The sequence below is a fragment of the Protopterus annectens genome, chromosome 7.part0 (assembly GCF_019279795.1).
Source record: "Protopterus annectens isolate FY-2018-M chromosome 7.part0, PAN1.0, whole genome shotgun sequence".
Taxonomy (NCBI): Eukaryota; Metazoa; Chordata; order Ceratodontiformes; family Protopteridae; genus Protopterus; species Protopterus annectens.
In genome coordinates, this window is record NC_056739.1 from 483,650,768 (window position 1) to 483,670,420 (window position 19,653).

Here is a 19,653-nt window from a genome sequence, read left to right on the forward strand (position 1 = left end):
GTTGGTCGGGATGAGCCTAAAATTGGTCATTTTTGAACAGCACCCTACAATGTTAAATTTCAATACGGCATTGTTGTTTTCTCCCTAGACAGTAGATGTATTACAGGAGGGAAGTTATTAATCCTTCTAAAAAATGATTTGTCAGAATGGAAGAGGTTCTCTTCTCATTGTGCAGTGGATGTGGTCTGTTAACACTGAGTGAGGCTTCGTCAGATCCTAGAATAAATTTGTATGCTGCTCTCAGAAGGATGTCTTATTGGTATATTTGTTAAATAATTTCACATTTAAATACTCAAGGTGTAGTTCTAGTTGGTCTTTAACATTTTTTTCTGTAAGTATTAGTGAAGATGGCCCTTGAGCTGGCTTATTCACTTAAATTGAATTTTTTGTCATGAAAAAGCCATCTTGCAGTTGACACCAACACCAATTTAGAGGTTCCTGAGGCCTTTTTGTGCTGTGACCCTTGCATGATCACCCATAAGGATGTCTCTACCTTACATCTCTTTTATGAAACGTTATGTTTGACTTTACCCTAAATCTGAAAACCCACTTCTTATTTTATCGGCATCCTGAAGGGTGAAAGAAGAGTAGATGTTTTGCTGCATGGTATCAGGAATGCAGTCTGTACGTTTACAGAACCATCTGTCGGAAACTCCTATGAACTTTTTGTGTAATTTGCAGCAGTTAAATTGGCTTGCTTGTTGCAGAAGTAGACTGTCTTCCATCTGGACAGATGCCTGCATTGGGTTGTGTTGCAACTTAAAGCCTTGCTGGGAGCCATCAGAGCTAACTGTGCCAGTGCAGATGCTGTCAGCTGCTTCTTAGAGTGTCATCTGAGTGGCAGCTGCAAGATCCTTGCATTTGCCAAATATACAAGTTGGGGTTTGTTTCCAAAGCTAAACATGATTTTATGGCCATTTTCTGGAGCTGTTCCGTCTGTAAGATATTCATCGTAGCAGTAGATGATTGGGATTTTCATGCTTTCAGGGTGGCATTCCTCCTGCTGTCTGTGGTTTCCCCAGGAATTTTTGTTCTATGTAGTTAGTGCCTGTAACACTGTTGGAGAATATTTTGTGTACAGATAGGTTGTTTAGCAAGCCAGTATCAAGGATTAGCTTTTGTTTGGAACAATTTATAACGGCATGAAGACGAGATGTAATAGCTGTGGCTTTCCTTTGCTCTTTCTCTCCTTTTAGCTGTCATTGGCATTATCGACCTGGATATTTTAGTGGAGCTTGATATCTCACTCAACAGCTGTATGGTGTTTTGTTCCAGGGTAGACTTCTCTGTATATGGACACAGCTGAGAAAGCAGTAGCAGTCATCCTGTTGCAACTTATGGCTTTGGCATACATATAGAACCTATCTTTATTTTTTGGTCACCTTTTTGGAGCCTCATTTTATGTTATGACTCTGGTTAGAGAAATCCAGTAAGGCTAGGTTGTGCTTGTATATCTTGTCTGCAGCTGCCTATATTTCATGGGCTGTACTGGTATGTATGGAATGCCTGACGTACTGCTCGTACAGCGAGCTCTGTAAACTGTTGAGTTCTGTGAAGAGAGAGAGAGACTTCAGTTATCTTCAGTTCTGGTGAGTACTTCACACAGCTGTGCTGTCTTTACTTTGTAGAATTTTTTTTAAATTTTATTTCAAAAAGGTATCCAAGAACTTTTATTTCAACATCCTGTTAAATAACGTTTCCAAGCCTCCTACTCTAGAAGTTTATTCAACATGCTTTGTCCTTCATCTCTTCTGCATCTGTACTTAAATTATAAATGACTGTACCCAATTATGTACATAACAATTTGTATCTCACTGTAAAAGAATAACAGTACTAAAATCTGTACTGTCTAAAAAGTTAACTGTTTGCTTTGTGGAGCTCATCTCTGGAGATGCTGCTGAAAAGGAACTTTTTAGCCTAGTTGCATTATCCTTTTGTACATGTGGGAATAAATAAAAATAAAGTAAGTAAATGTGTTTTGCATTCAAAAAAATCTGTTCTTTGATTTTAAAATTTTTCAATTTTTTTTTTTTTTTTTTTTTTTACAGCAAACCATTTCAGCTGGGCTCTTATATTAGTGTGTATGAATAGTCATGTAATGTGATCTGCAGTACTTAATGCATTACTTCAAATAGTAATTTACAGTTGTTTAATTACCGTGTTTGTTGTGCTAGATCCAAAGTCAGATTACACCTCATGCAATTATCTTCCTGCCAAATACGGACGGTATGGAGATGCTTCTGTGCTACGAGGATGAGGGTGTTTATGTGAATACCTATGGGAGAATTATCAAAGATGTAGTACTGCAGTGGGGAGAGATGCCCACTTCTGTCGGTAAGGATAGTGTCAAGTTGGCTCAGGTTGACTTTTTTTTCTTAATGCTGAATGCATCTGGTAGGGCAGTTGCATCTGAAGAGCATGCCTTATCACTTCATTGGTCAATATTTTAAAGTTTTCTACACAGTTCTGTCAGTGTAGGTAATGATTTTTTTAAAGCAACTGCATTAAAAGTTAAACATGTTTTTGATATTGATACTGTTATAAGTGGTGAACTAGACTTTTTACATAGATGGTAAAGACTGGAGGTGTCTGGATGACTAAAAGATCTGCAGCAACTCGAGCGTGAATTTATTGCTTCAGTGTTCAGATCATGTGCATATTCTAGCTGTAGTAATTTTAAATATGCTGTGGTAGGATAAACATTTTCACCCTTCCCTGTAGTAGTTTTCATTTAATGGGAAACATGAATGCACAGCAGGTGACCTACTGAAAGCCCATGAAATGGTGGACTTTCCTGAAGCTTGAAACATGTCAGAGAAGAGAATATATTTGCTGTATTGCAACCATTTGTTATACCTGACAATATTAGTGAGGAAAATTTTTGCCTGATTGTGTGCAGGAAGGTGTAGTTTTCTTGCTTGATGTTGCAGTTCATTAAAAAATGGCTGCAATATAGTATCACGCACGTCTGTTGTGCACATCTCGTGTTTCCAGCTGCAGTGAAGCCTAACCCTTTATTTGAAGGGGTTTTTTATTTCATTGTCATTCACAATGCACTGACCTCTGAGCATGCATGTGTCCCCTTAATGTCCTGTTTGGTGTAAATTGTGTTTTTTTTTATTATGCTGTACAGTCTGTATTCATGTGATGTTTTAATTTGTTTTTGTTGTTTCTTTTTATTCATTGTTTTTCTCAGTTAAAAAAAAAAAAGAGGGATATGTGTCTGTTATACCCTTGCATGTGTCTAATGTAAGACTATATATATATTTTATTTTGAAGCGTACATCTGCTCTAATCAGATCATGGGCTGGGGGGAGAAGGCGATAGAAATCCGATCAGTGGAGACAGGTCACTTGGACGGGGTGTTTATGCACAAACGAGCCCAGCGGCTGAAGTTCCTGTGTGAGCGCAACGATAAGGTACTAACATTCTTGGTGTTACAGCAAAAAAATTAAAAACTAAAGTGCCACTCACTGGGGTCAGAATAACACAAGAGCCATTCTAGAGCTTATTGTAAAACAAAAGTAAAAAAATGTATACACTTCAGCAGGCAATCAAGCGGTTAACCCAAAGTGCCAGAAGTCATTTATTGAGTTTCAGGCTGTGACAGTAAATTGTCCAATCATTTTTTGAGTTTCAGGCTGTGACAGTAAATTGTCCAATGTTAGCAGTTTAACAGTTTAGCAGTAACACTGCAAGAAGCAAAGTGGAAGGGGCTCATCTAAGACATTGCCACTACTTGTGGTTGTGGAGAGACCCGGGATGTTTTTTGGGGTGCTGCATTTTTTTCTCTTGTGCATTTTGAGGAAAGGGGTATCCTGAAACGCATTTTACTCTGAATAAAATAAAAAGTTACCCCAATGCAGTTACATAGTTGCTTCCCTTATAAAGGGATTCTTGGATTGGGCACCTAACTTCTGTGTTACGTAGGCGATAAACAATGTAAACAAACACTTTCCTAGGGTTGATGTTTATGTGGGAAGTTGTGGTCAGGATGGGGAATTAAGTTTTTAATTCACTTTGTATTCTTTTCTTGAAGCCCACTTTTTGCTCCCTAAATACTGATGCCACTAGCTTCTGTAACAGTAGATGGTACACTTTTGTTGGGCAGACCCCGATTTAGCATTAATTCTCAACTTTGCTGATGCAGAGTTTTACCGTGTCTTTTCGGTATGGTCTGCTTATCCTATTATTTGGAATATTAGTAGGCTGAAAAGTATCATGCCTCAAGTACATCTGGGGCTGAAGCTGCATGTTTGCAAAGAGACTCAGTGCTCTGGTGGGTTTTGTCCTTTGCTCCAGACTGTGAATCATGGCAGCCTGTGTGTGCTTACCAAAAAAGTACAGTTAAGTGTTATTGACCTGGCTTCTTTGTGGATCAGTTCTGTACTTGTAGCAGTTAATCTCCATTAATGAGGAGAGGTCTGCATACAGCTTCTCTTTAGGTGGCAGTAGTTGACATCCATTAAATACAGCAGCCCTGTAATCAAGATTGTTATGCATATGTGCTTCTTTGACCAGTATTGAATGCTAGTTTCCATTTGAATTGCTTTTTGCAACCCTGTGTGCTTGCTGCACACACAAATAATGTGGACCTGCCACTGAACTACATTTTTCAAAAACAAACTGCGTGCACACTGGGCATGCCTTAAGTCTTTGCTCTTGGAATGAGAAATCAAGGCAGTATTAGGAGGCTAGAGAACCCTAATAGTTCTAGCCTGAGTTTCCCTTTGTTGAGAAAGGTTAAGTTTAAGGTTGTATGGTACCCCTTTTTATTCAGGTTGACTGACAACCAACTTTAAAATTTCATTTACAAACAGTAGTTTTGTGGAAAGGGGAAGGGAGTCTATTATCCCATGTTTCATAGGAAAGGGAGAAAGTAAGTTGCACAAGGTATGCATTGTACATAGTGCTGTGTCTACAGGTGAGTCCCTCAGAGCACTGAGTATACTTTGTAGATAGCTGTGGCCCCTGGTGATTGCTTAAGTTATGGTATCTGCTTGTACACTCTTGTGCTATTAGCATCCCTACCGCTGCTATAACTTCATTAACAATGCTGTGTCAAGCGAAATGGCTATGCTCTTAAAAGTAACTTGACAACTTTTAAAGCATCACACTGAGCATGGTTCAAACCATATGCATTTTGGGGGGGGGGGTGTTGGAGGGCTGAAGGCTTGTTTTTGTAATTTGTATAGGACGCTTGATGCCCAATGTGTTTTGCCTTGCATTTTGTGTTTCTGCATTTTTTTAAAGGTATGTACATAACATTGTCTTGTTGCTGACCCCAGTGAAATGGCATGCATTTACTGAAGAAGCTGCTCTCTCACGCATTCTAATCTTCTTTCTCTGCTCTGCTGTTGCAAAGACCTCCCCAAAGCCTTCTCACTTTGCCAATCCGAACAGATGACAAAATACAAATGAGAGAAAAAAAATAAAGAAAAATCATTCTTCTCAGAATGTCAGTCTCCCATTTCATTACAGTGCTTTGTGTCACTGTTTACATATGCTATCACTTTCTCCCATCTGTGATACAACACACTCAAGCTTGTCAAGCGTTTGAGACCAGTGTGCCCTTGCAAAGAATTTTACAGAAGAGAACACGTTGCTTGGATTACATATTGAAGTATTAGCAGTTATAACATTGTAAGAGCTGGCTGTTAATTGTGTAGTTTAGTCTTGTGTTGTACACTTGTTTTCTTGGTAGTGCCCCACAATGAAAAGGATACATAGACTGCAGTTTTTTTGTTTTTGTTTTGTTTTTTAATCATAACATGCTATCTTTGTGTTTTCAATAAAGAAGCGTGGGTAGCATCACTATGGTCTTAAATGGGTCTGTCTGTCTTGAGTTTCCCCATTTTGTTTTTCCCTTTGTTGTTTCCTCACAATGTTTTCATTGCTGCATTATTCTCCTATCAAAGTCTCGTATAGGAAGTAATTGTACATGGTGCGAGATGCAAAAACATGGAATTGGTCCCTGTCTGCAGACTCTCATTGAGAGGTAACTGGCTGAGACTTCGTTAGTACCTCTTAGGCAGGTCCATAGAAGTGTGCATAGTCCAAGCTGACTGTATTGTTTTATTATATTACATTAATTATTTTAATTTGTTTACCCTAAATGTCAATAGTCTCTGAAATTACAGTAATTGCCTCCAGTACTGCAGATGTTCACAGTTGCATCATGCGCATATTCAGCATGCCAAATCAGTGTTATAAGAGACATTGTCATGCGTCCTGTCAGCTGTGCAGTGGCAGGCCAGAGTGCTTCCTTCTATCCTCATGCATGGAGAAGCATGCTCATACTCTGTCACAGCGACAGCTCTGCTGTACCTGTAGTATTTACCCATTCACTGCATTACCAGTGCAACTTTCTTATCTGTTTTTAGCATGTGACAGAGCCCTAGTATTTCTCAACTAAACACCCCTCCAGTGTTTGCCTTTATGAATTTTGTTGTGCTTTGAGTTACTCGCATGAAGTCACGATGATCTTATGGGGGGGAGGTACCTTCACTCCTGATCCTCCTTTGTGCTTCTCCATAAATTGCCATTGCAAGCCCCAGAACAGCTGCGGCACCTTTGGAGGTTTGATGTTAGTGGAAAATAAAAATTTGTTTTTCTTTGGAAGCGTCAGGTTTTTTGCATAGCCAGGGCTTCCTGTACTTCATTTTAAGTCTGTGTGAAGTTTTGACATTATTTTGTTGGCCCGCAGAAAATTAAATTTCCTCTTCATTTGCATATATACAGTGTCTTCCCTGACTGTACATGTGTATTGTGTCTAATTCTGATAGTCAGTGTTATTTTTCTTTAGCTTTCAGTATTTGCATGGTCTCAAGGCATTTTGGATGTCTATATTTAAATCTTATGTCACTAAGTGAAAATTTAAAAAAATCGCCAATACTAATGCAGCAGTGGTTCACGAAAGAGCAAAGGCCCCCTACAAAGTTTCTTACTTTTCATAAGGTTGTGCACGCTTACTTGGTCTTAAACATTTGGCAGTAGGAGTGTAGTTTCTTGTTTGTGTTCGTTTTAACTTTCAGCCCATGATCTTGTGATTTTAGGAGCCCCCTTGAGTGAATCTTTAGCCTTCGATAGGCACATAACCCACAGATTAATTTTTTCTATATAAGTCGCTACAAAAAATGATTATTAAATAGTAAGCTTTTATTTCCATTTCTGTATATTCATGACACTTTTTGATTTTACTCAGTTTTGGCTAACCAACTAGCATCTGTTCATCAGCAAATATTTTTGATTTCCACTTGCTTTGCTTTCATAATAGCTCGCTGTTTTTGTTATAATTTTTTTGCATGTCAGACATAAACATGTCATTAAATTTTATGTAATTTGTGGCAGGTGTTACCTGACAAGCTTCTGTTTCAGTTATAGACTAGAGTTTTCCACATAGGCTGGATTTCCAAAGAAATAACTGGCAGCTGTGTATAGTGTTTTATTGTGCCACAGACTTTGTTCTCTTTGTGGGCAGGTGGTTCACAAAGAGGGCCAGTATTGTAGTTCTGGGTTGAGAGGTTCTACTAATATATTTTCTGTATTTGCAGTGCATTATGCATAATAGAACCACAACAATGGCACTGTCTGGGAAGTTTGCTGTATCTTTTAACTGATAGAGAAGCTAATTGTGCAACAGTATGGGACAAATCAGTGAGCTGATGGGAACAGATCATTTTTGTTCATAGTCCTGCATCAGACATCAGCAGTCCTAGTCATTTTTAAGTGGTTAAAATATCTCACTGAAGTTGTGCAACAAGCCAGTCAGCATACCTCTCATATTCTTTGCTCAGTACTTCTGGACAGAGTTAAAAGTAATGTTGGGGGTGGAGCAGAGTCAGGGGCATTTTGAAATATTACTGATGTTTGCTTAAAAGGATTATTGATCAGTTTTTGCATAGATGTGCACTTTATGAACAATAATATGTTTTACACTGCAGTATGTCATATTATTGGCTGCTTGTAATGCTCCTTTAATTTTGCAGAAAAGTTGGACAGTTGAAAGGTATGCTGATCAATAAGTGCAAATCAGATCTTAAAATATTAGTGCCAGTTATTCACTGTATTTGCTTGGTTTGTCCCATCTTTTGTGTCGGGTGTGAGAATGAATGTTTCTGAAATTAATTAGCGATATCCTTTTGGTTTTATTAATTTTTAAAACATTTTTGTCTTTTTTTTTTTTTTTTTTTTTTTTTAAACTAGGTGTTTTTCGCCTCGGTCCGTTCTGGAGGAAGTAGCCAGGTGTACTTCATGACATTAAACAGAAATTGTATTATGAATTGGTAATAATTAAATAAAGTATCTATGGATGCTGAGTGACAGTGGCAAAATTACTTCAGACACTGGATTGTACATAATTTATCTTCAAAAGACTTATGAAAAAAGATGCCTTGAATACGTTTCAAGAAGCTTGCTTTAAAAGGATGCAATTATTTGTTGGAGCCTTGTGGGAAGCGATCTCATGCCTACATCTTTCTGGTCACTTGACTTGCCTATCATGCTTTGATAATGGAATGCCTACTATATGATCGGTGGAGGACAATCACATTATGAATCTGTGCTTTGAGTGTTCAGAATGTATTGTTTGCACCCCTCTTGACTCATGGTCATTTCTGTTAGGTGTGGCAGTAAAAGGCAAATATAATTATATGGACATCAATTTGGTCATGTAAAAAATAGTTTATATTTTTTATTGGAAGATTAGTGCTGGGGAATGTGAAAGTTCTCCTTTGTATTCCCTTTCCTGAAATGCAGAAATTGACATTTTGTACAGTGGACTGTTCTCAAAGTATGAGAAAGCAGATGACTATGTTAATTGGTTATTCAGTAGATAGTCCAATCTCCTCCTTTCTTTATGCTTTATTGTATTTTATATTTGTGGAAAACTGCTTTACATGTGAGCTGTAAAATGGATCAGGAAGGGACAAGCAAGTCTAAAACAAAGAAACCGTGAAATATGAAGGCCAGAAGCTAGGTAACGTGTATCTGTATTTGACTTTTTAATGGGGAATGAAATTTAGGATCTCAGTTGTAGCAGCATGCCCTCATTTACCCGTTAACCATTTCCCATGGTTTTGGAGGGGTCCTTCCTTCTAATGTAGCCTTCCTCCAGCAAAGTATGCCATAATTTCCTATTTTTATGTTTTTATTTTTTTATTAGCTGGCATCCTCTGTCTTTGTGATGGACAGAAGTTGCTTGCACAGCTGTTGTCTTGGCGTCTTTGGAGTTGTCACGTGAAGCTAAAATGATATTAACAAATAAGAACAAAATGTACACGACTGTGTGTGATGTGTACATATTCTGTTCTATTGGGGTTCTAAAGCAGTAGTCACTGTGTTGTATGTGCATGCCTCATCATTTGCTTACTGTGATGTTTAGAATGGCATGCATAATACTTAAATCATCGTCTGGTAGTTGTCATCTGTTACAGCTGCGTGACTTCATTATCAGCTGTTAGATCTTGCATTTTTCTCCGATTAACTTTTTAGAGATTTTTAATTATAACAGTCCTTGATGTGCATCATGGGGAAATGTAATGCTCATGTCAGAGTTGGGAAGACTAGTTTTTTCTTTCTGAACACCTCAGAGGATTTTTTTAAAAATCTTTTGATGTGCATCATATTCTAAGACTATTAGTTTGTTGCGTGAACCAGTGTGTTGATGTCATCGTAAGGTTGCAGGACGACATGAGAGAGAACATCCTTCATATGTGTACCATACAGGTAATTGCCTGCATAAGAGGTGGACAAGTAATGCTTTATCTGTCTTCCGTTACTTCTGATGCAGTTTCCATAATGGATCATTTTACTTGGCATAATTTGCTTTCCAAGATGGACTATTTGTCTGGTTCACTATTCATTGCATTAATGTACTGATCTGATTCATACCAAGATGAGTATTGTCCTGATATATTTTTGTTTATATTTGACCCACTTCTGTTTAAGTGCAATGAAATTCCAGTATGCAATACTATTTTGACCTGCTTCAATAGAGGCCTTCGAGTGTTATAATTGAAGAAAACTAAAAGTAATTAGCTCTGAAGCAGTAGTCCTGTTGAGATTAAATCTTAATGTGTTTGTGCTGGATTAAATGGCATGCTGGACTGCATGTGTCATGTCAGTCCTGCTACAGGGTATAAATTCAAGAGAGGTGATTTTTAAACACTTTGGGCTTCAGTTCTTATTTAGGACATCTCAGAAGCGGTATAGTTGTAACTTTAAATTAGGAGCATTGAGTGTTTGGTAAAGCTCTATATTGCATCCCTTTGGATAAGATATTCCATCCCTTTGGATAAGATGGAGCAAGTCCAACTTGCACGCTGCAGGTATTAATTTGTGGAGACATTGCTTGATGTGTTTATTGCACAGCCATGATGAAATATGGAATGACTGAGCATTGCTGTTTTGAAGGACAGATAACTGTTATAGTTGTGGTTACTGGTAAATAGACTGCATTTTTTTTTTTCATGTTTTGGGGGGATACTTGTGCTCCTTTTTATTGCATTTTTTCAGTGAGGACGATTTGCAGGAAAAGGACATCTTTGAAGATTACATTTCATTCTGGCCTGTTCTATGATTTCTAGCTGAAGAAGAAACCGTTAAGAGTTGTATAGTTTTCTAGGTAGAATTGTAAAGTAGGGAATGCTGTTTTAAGAAACACCCAGGGGAGAATGCTACATTGAGTAAGTGGACCTGAATTCATTCCTTGCCATCTGTCTTACATGATCTTGTGTTAATTTCATCTCAAAAGACAATACACATTACCAGGTGGTGTTACAAACTTTTTGAGCTATTTTGTTTACAACAGTTGTGGGAAGAAAGATTGAAGGAATTTATATGTAATTTTTTTGTCATAATAGGAAGTTCAACAAACCTGACTTTTTGAACATAATGTGCATTGTCTGTTTAATCTCAAGTGAGACTCTTAAGAAATGGAACCGAATGTAATGTACAGGAGGTAGCACTAAATGGCAGAAACAGAGTCCTGCATCTCTGCCCTTTCTGCTGATTTAATCATTTGTTTTTTGTTTTTTTTTTTGTTTTTAATGTGCTATTTGTAGTGGAGAGCATTCTGTGTGGGTGGCCACTTAAACCAGTTTATTGTGTATGTGACAGTAATTGTCACACCATACCTAGAAGTTACTAGGGTAGTTTAGGTGCACTTTTTTAAAGAGCATACCACGTTGGGGGAGACAGTGACAAGAAATACAGAAATTGGGGGGGGGGGGGTTAACTGTTTAGCATTAATGTTTTGTTTGGGATATCCTGTTATAATAGGAAATGAGTTGCCCCTAGCAACATATTTCACTGCAGGTTTGCTCCTGAGATTAGCTGATATTAAAGCTAAGCTCAGATGCATGAAATCAGTGAAGAAATCTGTCAATGACTTCTGATTTGCTTAAGTATTGAAAAAGCTCCCTGACAAAATCTCCCATTGCTAGGGGATATCTCCTCCCATCCTTTCATTCGCTAAGTTAACTAATTTGGTAGTCACAAGACCTGTGTCTGGAAGATTTTGTAGTGTACAACATGGTAACTTAGTGGTTCCCATGTCTGCCTCCTAACTGCCTCATAACTCCATTGTCTCAGGTTCACTCCTTATCTTATTTTACTGTTATTGTTGAGTATGCTTATTCTCTCTGTATCTGTGTTGTTTTTTTGTGGTGCTATTTTCCCAGTGCCTCCTAAAAACATGAGCTAGCTCTGGAGGCGTGGAGACGTGCGTACTTTCGTTGAAGGTTGTGCGTCAGGGCTGGTAACTCAGCACGTAAAAATCAACTCCCAATCATTAGCGGACCGGAGTTCCGCTGTGGCGACCCCTAACCGGGAAAAGCCGAAAGACTCAACAACAACAGCCTAGTTTGCCACAGTTTGATTATTGACTTTTGGGACCTGACACAGCTGGTAGCTAGGCATACACCTGGTAGCTAGGCATACACCTGTCCTAGGAGGAGTAGAGTGAGTTAGAATTGGCTGCACACTGGTATGTTCCCCTTATAGGTTCATAGGTGTGTGCTAGGCTAAAGACTACAAAGGCTGTTTTAAGCCTAGTCATGCATCCCTGATCTCTGACAAGTTTTGTTATCCTTGATAAATGTAAACAGGTGCTTGGGAAATTAAACTTTTACATGCAGGGGCCTTGTAGATTAATCTTTTACAGGCTGTGTCCATTAGAGACATAGTTGCCAAACCAGGGAAAATTTTCTGCTTCCCATCCAGTTGTCCAGGTTGCACTTAAATTGGGTTAAGGAGAAACTCTGCTTTACATGGAAGTGGAGCTTGTTCTAGAGAAGGAAGTCTCTAGGATACATATCTTATTTCTCCAGCAGGTCCTATTTATATCACAGGCAAGGTTTAAGTCTTTAGAATAGGTCATGCTGGTGTTTGTTTTGCAAATATGCAGGAGGTCCATCAGGGTGGTGTCTGACAATGCCTTGTATGCCAGGCATTGATCTCCCCTCAGCAGTCTGTAGGAGATAACAGAGATAGGGCCTTGAGACCATCTTCATAGGACATGTTACACCTGTACTCCTTTTAATGAGGAGCCTCTTTGGACATTCCAATTGTTGGATGGGCCTAGTTAGGTACATACCAAAGGAGGCTTTGTACTCAATGACAGATCTGATGAATGACAAGTACAGTGGAGCAGTGACTTCCTTGGACCTAAATGACATACATCTGTTCATACGTTGCACAGCGTATAACGATTTCCTCACTATTGTAGATTTGTGATGGTAATAGGCTAGATTACTGTCTGTATTTACCCAATTTCCTGACTACTGGCTCAGCTGTTCTGGGCATGTTGTCAATATAGTTTTAAAAAAAGTGTGTTTGACTTCCTGAAGGGTACTATTATGCATTTCTTGGCATTTAGTTTTAGTCCATAGCACTGACAGCAATTATTTGTCAGCCCTTCCTGGAGAACATTTGTATGGGGGATTCTGTGATTGCTCTTGATTTGCATTCATTTGCATATGTAGTCAGCCAGAAGCCACTGACAAGGTCTTGAGTGTACAGAAGTAAATGCCAAATACCAAAAAGCAGTCCTAGAACTGATCCCTGAGGGACTCCACTTGTGACTAGACTCTTTGTAAAGGTGGGCTCCCCAATCCTAACTTCCGAGGCCCCATCTGAAAGCCAGCTGGCTATCCACCAGGTGACATGAGGGTTTATATGTAACCTTTTTAAGTTTGTCAGCAATGCCCCAAGTAGAGTATTGTCAGATGCCTTGTCCAGGTTAAGGGTACGGAGTGTGAACCATTTTGCCCTCATCCATTACTGACATTCTCGAAGAAGTCCACCAGGTTGAATAGGCATGATCTGCCCCTAGGAAACTTCCAGACACTGGAACCCAACCCAGTTTGGTTTCATCATGTCATTATTGATCATTTCCATGATTCTTTCCATGGATTTGCATACAAGACTAGTGAGACTTGTGGGTCTGTATTTTCCAGGGTCTATAGATGGCCTGCCTTTTTCCTGAGGGATGGCTGCTGTTTGCTATTCATTAGGCACAAAGCCTGTTTGGAGGTTACAGCTAAATAGTAATTCCAAATGCCCTGATGGGTCATGTCTCATGCTATTTAGAAAGCATCCTGGAATATTGTCCAGGCCCATTTATGCAGTGTTCTTTCCCTTAGAGAAAACATTAAGGACATGTTTCCAAGGCAAGGATGAGGGAGAAAGTGGTTTAAAGCTGTAGCTGAATTTGTCAGCCTGTAGGTTTGCTATGTCTTCTGGCTCAGTAAAGGTGGCTCCATTAACAATGACGTCTGCACATTTGTGTACTGACTTTGACATTGTGTACTTAGCTAAAGAATGCTTTGTGGTTGTATTTTGACTTTGGTGGGCTTTTTCTGTCTTCTAAGCTGTTTACTTTGAGTGATTTTATCCTGCTGGTTGCTACACCTTCTGATTTTTGCCATGATTTTTTTTCTTCTGTTATACAGCTTATTAATGTTGATTCCACCAAGGTGGCTTGTTTTTTTAGTTGGTTCTGTATTTCCTGGTGGGTACAGCTGCCTCTGTGCAGCTATTAATATGCTTGTATAGGGTTTCTCCAACCAGTTCTGTGTAGGCAGCAGTGTGGCTATTTATCTGGGCTTGAAAGAGGGGGGAGGCATTATAGAGGCGTGGCTGGGGAACAAGTGTTAGGCTTGGCTTGGTGATGGGTGTGCTCAAGTGTACACTTGCCTGCGGTTGTATTTTTAGTCTGTGGTTTGAAACTGATCCCACATCCCACAATCCACTGAGTTGCAATGTTCCTTTCCAGGATGCTCAAAGGGACACGAAGACTTATTTCTGCCTGAATCTGAATGTTGGTCCCTGTCCAGACAGCTGTTGCCCTGCCACTGGGTGAAATTCCTGGTATTTAAGCGCAAGTGTACTGCATCCAGTTAGGATCGCTGTGTTAAGCATTGGGGTAAAAAGCACGTAGAAATATAAAGTGGGTTGACTGCCTACTCTGAAGTGTACATGTTAAATGTACATGTATATTTGCTCCTGTGGGCTGGTTCTTTGCTGAAAAGGGGTCCTTACCTGGTTAAGAAATGAGTAAAGAAGAAAAAAGTCTGTTACTGGTCTTAACTGGTATGATAAACAAAAATAATGCCGTTTCCATGTAGAGGCTGTATCTGATTGGAAGTAATCGAGAATCTTGATTGTGCTGTTGGGGTATTTTGCTGTGATTTTTCATTAAAAAATTATCTTGAGAGGTCCCATTTGTGGAATCTAAGACTGTGTAATACCATACATAGATGCTAGATTTTCCACAGTATTTGTAGTTTATAGACAGGTTTTAAAAACGTGTTTGGCCCTTTTGTAAGTCCGTTTTTTCCGAAATCCTCCATTCATTGGTCCTGTCATCATTTGTTAGGTTTGTAGCACTTAACTTGCTTGTAAGAGGATTAAACTTCTCTGTTGTTTGCACTGTATTAGGATGGTAATGCTGTGATTAGGAGATGTTTTCCATTTGGATTTTCATGTACAAATTGACATTGTCGTGTTAGCAGCTTATAAAGCAAGTTAACACACACTGTACCACATAATGTTTCCTGTACCATGACTGAGCTAGTGTGCAGTAACTTTCCTGTAAACCTTCAGTGCTTTGACTATTAAGAATAAGTACAAGCTTGGAGTGGAAAGCTGAGGGTGACAGAATGTAGGTAGAGTGCCATATGTAGAGTAGCCTGAATATATATATAAAAAGCCAGTGTTAATATGGGTGGCTATAAATGTAGTCAAACCAAATGCTACTTTTAGAATTGCTTACTTTAAAACTATTTTATTTTTATAGCAAGAAGTATCACAGAGTAGAGTGTGTGTGTATGTGTGTATATATATATATATATATGTATATATGTATATGTATATGTATGTATATATATATATATATATATATATATATATATATATATATATATATATATATATATATATATAAAATTTGTCTAAAGGTTTGTATAGAGGGTTGCACTGATTTATTTTATGACTTAAAACAGTAGGAAAGGAAATAATGTAGACTTTGAAATTAAGTAAATTAAAACATGCAGCTGCAGCAAAATAGTTGTAAAGTAATGCAATGGGGCATTTAACTATTTTGTATGAAAAAAGTTTGAAGTGTATAAAATGATGTTAGTGTCAGTTAAGATGGATTTAAGATTTCTCATGCTGACTACTGCTATGTACTTGTAATAATGTCAGGTCTTACACCAGTCATGTCCTGTTGTTATTTTGTCTGATATAAATTAGCTTTAAGCTCTTTGCAGGCAGAGTTGTAAGGTCTCTGTATTATTTGTGGTATTTTATATGGGATTGGTAAGTATATTGTATTGGTCTATATGTTCAGGTGTATAATGTAGTGATATTTTTTTCTTTTATGGCCTTCATGGTGGTAGTGAAGAACATTAAAAAGGGAACTGTTAGTATGGAGGCAATTGCTGTCTTTGCAGGTTTCTGACTTCAACATCCTATCTCTCTAGATAACCAGCCAGTGCTTGTTTTCTGGTAGAATAATCAAATTTTGAAGCTTCAGGTAGAGGTATAGCTAGTTATTTTTTGTCTGGTTATTTGATCTGGCAACCTGAATTTAAGGAAGACTACAAATATTTTTATTCCCAATTGAAGATGGTGAAAAAAAGCTTCTCTCCTTTCAAACAGTAGAAAATTGCTTGCTTCAGTTTGCCACACATTGAGTGCTATAGTGGTTCAGTTTTAAGTCTAGCCAATAATCCTTGGTGACAAACCCTGTACCGTGTGCCTACACACCAAAGACTTTATGGGTGGGAGGTTTACCATGATGATTGTGTATTGGGTTAGCTGCCCTTGCAGATTACTTTATGCCTACCCAATTTACTTCTCAAAGGTAAGAATCAAACCCTGTACGATGTGTCTGTGAGTTAAACACCTTTAACATAATACCAACCCCCCAGCACAAAATCTGTACTGGCATTTATTTCTAAATGCTGGTATACACTTGAAGACCAATCAGAGTTGGTTAGTCATGTTCCTTAACACTTTACGCCTGGAATGGCTGTCCCTTCTCTCCGCATAAGCTATGCCATTGCCTTTAGGACAAAATAAATACTTTCAATTCTTTATTCAGAAGTGATCTAACAAAACTTGGTGGCTTACAAAGCAGTTTGTTTTATTTTGTTTTTGAATTATAAGTTGATACTTTTGAAGAAAAAAAAAAGCAAATAAGCAGAGCTAACTTAGCCATGTTAATAGGGCCACTCTAAGTATATGTTATGTTGTGAGCAGTTCATATGACTTTCTTTCAGCTAGCACTTCCCAAGTTAGCTTATGTATTATCATCTTTGGCTTCATACTTCTGAGGTTGAGAGAGAGAGAGACACTGCTTTGAATAGCAGCATAAAGTGTCTTCCATATTATTGATTGCAGGCAGTTTTGCAGAACTAATAAAGTGCATTGGTGTAACCAGTCGTGTAGTTGGGGTTGGATGAGAGGGGCAGTTGCCCCAAGTGCCAAGTGTTTGGGTGCCTGTTGTCTAATCTTAATCTTTAGTGCAAAAAGGATATTGTATTTGTGGTCACACCTGAATACTACAGTGCTGTGTGTGTGTGGTGTAAACTGTAGCAGCTTCTTGCTTACATTGTAGCAAGCGGTTTACTACAGTTTAAAAGGGAAAATAAATATATATATATATATATATATATATATATACATATGGGTCTACTTCACATGACTGAAATTTCATTTGACCGAGACCATAATACCGAAAAACTCATTTGACTGAATCTCATTATATTGAATTGTAAGCCTTAGACATGATGTGGGTTTACCTTCTCCTGTGACTTGCTTGTGATAAAAAGAATTACTGTAACTTATAGTGCTGAATGTTAGAATATCGATAGTCATGTAGAACGTAGTGCTGTAGTGTTTGTAAATGTGGGTATGTTTACATTTTTATGGGAAGTATCTCAAGTAATATGGCAGACGTTTTGTGCATTCCCTACAGTAGTGGCAGCGTATTGACTACTGTAAGTTAAGTAAAAGGTATATGCCTATTTCCCCACTGTAGTGCGATCCTGGAGTTAGTATATAGTTAGGGGGTGCGGGGGTGTAGCACCCCACTTAATTTAGTTTTCTGTTGTCTGTTTTTTTTACATTTGGAAAAACGCAAGTAGGTGGAGGGCTGTGCCCCCCACACCCCCCTAACTATATATACAAACACCAGGATCGCACTACAGTGGGGAAAAGGACATATACCTTTGACTTGCCTTACAGTACTACTGGTCAGTGAAATGAGTTTTAGGTGAAATGGACTTTCAGTGAAATGAACTTTGTGATTTGGTCTCTGTGAAATGGGTGTCAGTGAAATGGTTTTTCAGTGAAGTGATATGAATCCATATATATATATATATATATATATATATATATATATATATATATATATATATATAATGTGTAAAACCGCAGTGCTGTAGTGCTCTGTGCAGGCAAAATATAAACTGTAGCAACTATTTGCTGCTGTTTAAAATGAACATGAGCACTGTAGCACTGTGTGCTGGCAGGGTTTAAAGTGTAGCAGCTGTTTGCTGCATTTGTAAGAAAGAGTTTGCTACAGTTTAAAAGATTATTTTAATGTAATTTGTTGGAGGGTTGGGAGAAGGGCACAGAAATAGGACCGGAATACTTGTGGCAGAGGAGTGGGGGTCTTGCATCTGGCCACCTCGTTGGTGTTCCAGTAAAAGGAATACCCCCCCCCCCCTTAAAATGGTAAAGCTGTGGAGGCGTGGGAGCATAGGTTCACAGTACCGGCCCAGAATGCTCTTTGAACTAGCTATGCTTTGGTTGTAACTGCCAGAATGGCCCTCTGCTGGGGGAAGTTGAGAGAGGAGATAGTTGGACCAAGTAATAAGCAGTCCACACTATAAACATAACTGCTAACAAGGCGCCTAAAATGAAGATATTGACATAGAAGTAACTATATGAAATATGTATGATCTTCCATGCAAGTGTATACTGCTTTAGGGGAGCTAATGATATGCAATGTCTTTCTAAAGAGTTTGGAGTTGAAACTTATGCTTATAGATTGAACTTAATGTTTTTCATACAAAGCTTGTTGTCTGGAGTGGTGATTAGTAGGAGCCGGATGCAACTGCCAAGACTGCGTAACATTAATATCAGCATTGGTTGAAGGGTGGTGGTTTCAAGACATGGTGTTTCTGTCAAGTTGTATAAAAATTTAATTTGATTGTAACAGAGGAGGAGGGGGAGGGGAATTAGGGGGCTGGCGTTGCCCTTCCTCAAAAAATGTATCATTGCAAGGCATACCTTTTAACTGTCCATATTTTTGCCTCAAAATGTGTCTGTTCCTCATGAAATGTTTGCTTTTCTGGCAAATCACTGGGATGATCTGAGGAATTAAATTTGGTAAATGTCATACATTTCAGTTTCAGACTTCATATCCATTAGAAAAATGCATATTGATACATATCCTGTTCTAGCAACTGAGAGCCATGTTTAAAATCTGTACCTATTTTTGGGCCTTTGTACCCTCATTATGTCAGGCTTTGTTCAGATTTCTTGGGCTAAGGGTTTGAGAGGTATGTTGCAAGGCAGTGTGGAGCTGCTTACTTAATTTAAATGCAAGCAGAACAGATAACTATAGTGCATTTGAATTTCTCAATAGCCATATAAAGCATGTTTTAACACAGTGTTCTTTCTAGACAGCTGGAAAAACACTTTTGTCTGTCAATGTGAAGACTTGCAAATACAGACTTGTCAAATCTCCCAACAGCCAAGCATGGAAAGCAGTAAATCCATTGCTGCAAGTTTTCTTCATTTGTCCATGTATAGGCCCCACATCTACATCAGTAGAAATAAAAAGAATTACTGCTGAAATCTGTTATTCCAGTGGCTCATTGCATGTAGTTCTCAACGTATTTGCTTAAAAGTAATGGAGGACACAAAATGTGGACAAATTTAAAATAGTCATAATTTATTTACAGAAGTTTAAGGAGCAAAAGGTTTTGCTTGAATATTTTCTGAATGGTAAGAAATGTAAACCTTTGCATTACTGATCAGTAGTTTTCCAGAAAATCAAAAAGTGTTATGATGGACCGGTCAAAATTGGGGATATTTTGCCAAACAGCATTCAGTTGTGAAGTATGCTAAGCTAAGGAA

General features: G+C 38.3%; 1 protein-coding gene across 1 annotated transcript in view; it reads left to right on the forward strand.

The window, feature by feature from the left end:
- The window catches only part of MINK1 (misshapen like kinase 1), a 1,658,622-nt gene extending 1,647,836 nt beyond the window's left edge, over positions 1 to 10,786 (forward strand). Inside the window, exons 33-35 of the mRNA XM_044077078.1 lie at positions 2,175 to 2,334; positions 3,280 to 3,419; positions 8,206 to 10,786. Coding sequence (XP_043933013.1) covers positions 2,175 to 2,334; positions 3,280 to 3,419; positions 8,206 to 8,289 — 384 coding nt within the window. The 3' untranslated portion in view covers positions 8,290 to 10,786. The remainder of the gene's footprint in view (positions 1 to 2,174; positions 2,335 to 3,279; positions 3,420 to 8,205) is intronic.
- Positions 10,787 to 19,653: the final 8,867 nt, after the last annotated feature.